This window comes from Cotesia glomerata, linkage group LG9 (genome assembly GCF_020080835.1).
Source record: "Cotesia glomerata isolate CgM1 linkage group LG9, MPM_Cglom_v2.3, whole genome shotgun sequence".
Taxonomy (NCBI): domain Eukaryota; kingdom Metazoa; phylum Arthropoda; class Insecta; order Hymenoptera; family Braconidae; genus Cotesia; species Cotesia glomerata.
Window position 1 is genome coordinate 3435841 of NC_058166.1, and position 5641 is coordinate 3441481.

General features: G+C 30.9%; 1 protein-coding gene across 1 annotated transcript; it reads left to right on the forward strand.

The window, feature by feature from the left end:
* The first annotated feature begins 4568 nt into the window (after positions 1-4568).
* On the forward strand, positions 4569-5222 carry LOC123271722 (venom serine carboxypeptidase-like). The gene has a single exon (XM_044738115.1). The coding sequence runs from the start codon at positions 4569-4571 to the stop codon at positions 5220-5222; it is 654 nt and encodes a 217-aa protein (XP_044594050.1).
* The last annotated feature ends 419 nt before the right edge of the window (positions 5223-5641 follow it).

Sequence of the window (5641 nt, forward strand, 5' to 3'; positions counted from 1 at the left end):
TCTGACCACCTCGCACTACAACGCTCATTATTCTGTGACTCAACGCTTTAACCGAACTTTTTTGATTTGGGTTATACAGTCAACGCTCTCTGTATTTGACTCGCCCGTACAGGACCATTCTCTGTATTTGACTCGTCCTTGTCCATAAGAGCTGTGTAAAATCGTCAAATACAGAGGAAGAATGTGGTCAAATACAGAGAGCGGTCAAATACAGAGAGGTCCAATACAGAGAGCGTTGACTGTAATAACCCATTGTTCAATTGATAACTGTGAGTGACGCGGTGTTCTAACCTCCAAATTCGGACTTTGATTGTTGCTATAGTTTATCATTGTTTTTCGTGAATATTTTTGGCTTGTATTTTAAATTCACTTTTTTGCAATTAATCAATTCATATCCTAGAATTCCTTTTTTATGGGTTATTTGTGCAATTATTTGATGAACGATATTTATTCTTCTTTGAATTATTTCGTAACTGAGTCCTTTTTTAAATGGACAAAATCGGTTATAAAAAATGGATAAAGAAATTTATTTAATTGGTTTTCCAATAACGTATTGTTGGACGTAAAATTTCAACTTTTAAGGACGTTTTAGCTTTATTGTTCTATAATCCTAAAGTACAAAAGTGTGGTGTTAAACAAAATGCTATATTTACTGTGACCGAGGTTCAAGAACAATGGAAAAAGGCTCAAATTCCTACTTGTGAGACTTTAAGTGCCATCAATAAGTTATTGAGAATGTTCAAAAAGTGGCAAAGTTTGCAGCGTAGTTATAAACGGAGACTGTTTTTAAGAATAAGTTGAAGGAGTTATTTGATATTGCTCACACGAAAGCAGCCAAAGCCTTGAGTAAAGAGGGAAATGAATTTTTGCTAGCCCAGAGATCATCAGGTCGGCGTGGATTTATTGATAATTTTCCACAAAAACCTCTAACATATGAAGAATTGATGGAGGTAGACGAAGAAAGTATGTATTAATTCAAGTTTTTCACAAATATTTCATGTTAGTTGCTGATTGATTAATTTATTGACTTTAAAATGATAGAAAAATAATTGTAAAATATGGAGATTTTTTACTTTTCGCATTAAGTAGACAAGCAAGCACACAAAATCTTTATATTATTTTTACTTCATTAATTTTTGCAAAAAGTGTGATTTTCAGTAAAGTTTGGTTAAAAGTTTTTGGATGCTGCGGTCAAAAAGCAGTGTAAAAAAAATCACGGGAAAAAAGCTTTGCGATTTTTATGTTTTTTTACTTCATGAGCTTTCAAGAATATATCGAGCTATGAACATTTTTAAAAGTACGATGTTTTAATAATTTACAGATTCGGATGAACTGGTTGACAATAGTACCATCACTCCAAGCCAAGATAGTAACACTACTTCAAGCCAAGGTACACTAACAACATCACAATCAACGATAAGTCATGTTTCAAATTTCAAAGATGAATTATCTCTGCCAAAAGTGACTTCAAAAATGTCTATAATGACACCTGAACTTGTTGCTGCATTAGATCGCGGAAATGTAAGCAGTAGAAATGCTACTTATATCATAGCTGCAACTTTAAAGATTGTTGGATATGATCTTAATGATGTTAATTTAAGCTACAGTACTATTCGACGGGCACGCATATCTTTAAGAGAAGGTATAGCTAAAGAACTAAAGGAACAATTGAAATTGGATGATAATTACGTTGTTCATTGGGACGTGAAACTTTTAAGTGATATAGTTGGGTCTGATACCGTTGATAGGTTGCCTATTGTTGTATCATCATCTGGTGAAGAACGATTATTAGGAGTTCCAAAAATAAATTCTGGGACTGGAATAGAACAAGCAACAGCTGTACATTCGATTCTAGATCAGTGGGGTGTTAGTCGATATGTTAAAGCAGTGTGCTTTGATACTGCAGTTACTAATACAGGTAACATTACAAAATTTTTCTCATGACGTTGAAATAAATTTGTAAGATTTACACAATTTCACTTAAAATACTTTAAGATCATTGACATAAAACTGAAAATTTTTTTTGTTTCTTAAGTTTTTGTGAGCAACAACAAGTTTAAAATACAATTTGCATTATTCCAATATCTCACTTGAATTTTATTTTTTAGGTATTTATCACGGCGCAGGTGTTGAATTAGAGAAAGCTTTAGGGCGGGAACTTATTTGGTTACCATGTCGTCACCACATGTTTGAAATTATTTTAAAAAGCGTTTTTGAAGTATATTGGCCTAAAGAAACAGGCCCGATCGTGCCAATCTTCAATCGATTCAAAGGTTTTTGGAACAAAATTGATAAATCAAAATTCAAAGCGGGTATAGAAGATACCGCTGTTGATCAAGCTTTGTCAGACATCACAGATGAAATTTTAGGATTCATTGGAGAATATTTGCAGGTAAGATCTGTGTTAAGGGATTAAGTTTTGTTGCATATCTTAAAAAATCGTTGAGAAGAAATAAAGCTTATCAACTTTATCGGTTCAAAAATTATTTGTATTTTGGTTCAAATTCATTCATTATTTCTGTTCTTTTCGACGAATGGAAAATAATAGTTTATGAATCAATATTTTGAATTTTAACTTCTTTGCAGAAATATCATCCAAGGAGTGACTACAGAGAATTTTTGGAGCTGTCATCAGTTTTCTTAGGAGTTGTTTCAAAAGAAAATTTTTCGTTCAATAGTCCAGGAGCTATGAGTCATGCTCGTTGGATGTCCAAAGCAATATATTGTTTAAAAATATTCATTTTTCGGGAAGAATTCAAACTCACAACTTATGAGATAAATAGCCTCCGAGAAATATGCAAGTTTATCATCACAAATTATATAACAGCGTGGTTTACTTCGGCTTTAGCGACTTTGGCTGCACAACATAATTTAATTTTCATGCAAAAATTAATTCGATGCAAAGCAGTAAATTTGGCAATATCAACTGCAACTACTGAAAAAATGAAGAATCACCTATGGTATTGATCTGAAAAATTAGTCGTTATATCTTTATTTGATGGATGTGTAGAAAATGAAGTGAAAGAACAAATTATTGTTAATTTGAAGAATCGAGATGGTTTTAATACGAAAGCCAAAAAATTGGAGATAAGACAAGAAGACATTGAAGGATTTTTGCAGAAAGATATGAGTGATTTTGTATCAAAAGATTCTGTGTTCATTTTTACAGCGTTTGATTTACCGTATGATTTTATGGAAAGAGATGTGAATTTTTGGCCTCTTGATGAAAGTTATAATGAATGTGTGAAGTTTTTTGATAAATTGACTGTGGTTAACGATGTAGCGGAACGTGGGGTAGCGTTGATCGAACATTACAATAAGTGTTTTACAAAAAATGAAGAACAATTGCAATACTTATTACTTGTTATCAGTGAATATAGGAAAAAATTTCCGAATTGTAATAAAACTACTCTAATGTCACAAGGTTAAGGAAAAAAAAAAAAATAAAAATAATTTTTAATTGAAAATAAAATTAATTTGAATTTATTGAAAAATTAAGATACGACAGTATTAGAAATTTGTCAGTCAAATAAAAGGATCTGTTAAACCAAAAAAAAAATATAAAATACAAAAAATTTGTAAAATTTGACAAAATTTTTTGATAAACTTGATAGTTTCGTCAAAAAATTGGAAAAAAATGAGAAAATATTATAAATTATATTTTAAAGTTGAATAACTTCAAAACGCGTCGGTTTATCGAAAAATTCTAAGATAGCTTTTTTGTAGAGCGTTCAATTTTACACAAGAAAATAATTTAGTCTAGCTTTTTTGATAAACGATTAAAGAGTTATAAAATTCTAAACTCAAAAAAACAAGCTTTCCCATGTTAATCATACGGGAAATTGAAATTTACCATGCGGGACATCTTAATATTAATATTAAGGGCTGTAACTTTCACAGGATTTTTTTTTCATCATTTCCAACAATATTTTCGATTTATTTAAGAAAAAAAAATCGTCGATTTTTTTGAATCAGTCTAATATATATATATATATAGTAGTGACTGCAAGGTTATTAATATTATTGAGTTTATTTAAGCAGGACATTTTTTTTTTATCTAAAAAATAAGCAAAAATTGAGAATACATTTTTTTTTAGGAAAATAATTTTAAAGATGAATCTTTTATAAAACACAATAATTAAAATTTTGTAAAAAAATAAACAAGAATTAAAAATCAATTTTTAATTTTAATAAATTTATAATATTTGAATTTTTTTTTTTTTTTAATTTAAAAATTTGAGAATTTTTTAAATCTTTCGAAAAAATTTTTTTCAATTTTGTTTTTTTAGTAAAATTTTTTGTCAGATTTAATAAAAACTCTTACCCAATTTCATTAAAATCAAAAGAAGTTGATTCAAATCTTTTTAAATCGGCATTTTTTGTTGCTGCTTCTGTTTTAATGCAGTAAACAAATTTTTTTTCTCTGAAAAAACACCGGTGAATGTTACGCTGGTAAATACATCTCCGCCTTATCGTACCTGATCCACCAGAAGAACCCCACTGCTAAGATCAAAATCAACCTGAAAGGTCTCATCATCGGCAACGGGTTCGTAGATCCAATCAATCAAATGAACTTCGGGAATCACTTGCACGAAATTGGACTGCTGGACCTGAACGGCAAGGTTAGATTTAACTTGTACGAAGAGAAAATAAGGTCCTTGATCAAAAACAATCAACTTACAACCGCTGTAGAGGTTTTAGATGAACTTCTCTTCAATTCTCCTTCTATTTCAAATCTAACTGGAATCAAAAGGTACTTTTTCAGTTATTTGGACAACCAAAATCCAGATAACTGGGATACTTTGGTGGAATGGATTCAGCGTCCTGATATTCGAGCTGCTATTCATGTTAGCTATGACACTCCTTTCAAGATAGTTAACGAAACAATTTTCCAATACTTGCAGCATGAATTCATGAATTCAGAGGCTGATAAGGTAACTAAGTTGCTTTCGAATTACAAAGTTATCTTTTATAATGGACAATTGGATATGGTTATTCCTTATCCTTCTATAGAGAATGTTTTGCTGAATTTACAGTGGGAAGGTGGTGAAGAGTTCAAAAATGCTTCTAGAAGTGTTTGGTGGAGTAGTGATGAGTTAGTGGGGTATTTTACGAAAGTAAGAAATCTAAGTGTTGTGCTAATTCGTAATGCTGGACATGCTTCTGGTATTGAACAACCAAAGTGGGTTTTAGAAATGATCACTCAATTTACTCATAATTGAGTTTGTGTTAACAATTTTATGGTTGAGTGAAAGATTATTACAAAAGATGTCTTAGATAGCTTAACTAGAAGAGCCCTTAGTGCGCAACCAAAAGATCCGGGTTCGATTCTCGGTTTTGGCTGTCCGGATTATATTTCTGATTTCTGAATTAAGGAAGTATGAGCGCTAGGCGGGTTGGGGATAGGTATCGATTCTAGCGCGGTAAGGGGAGAGCAGTAACCATATGATTTTTCTCAATATATAGATATATATTTAACATTGGCTAATGGCGGCATTTATTTTTCTTTTTATTACTACACTTTAATTAGTCGGGCAGGTGTAAATTGTTTTAAATTAAATTTATGACTAATATATTTACTTTCATCCCTAAGTTTTTTAAAAATATTCACCGACAGTTTTACGAGAAAAATACAGAAATG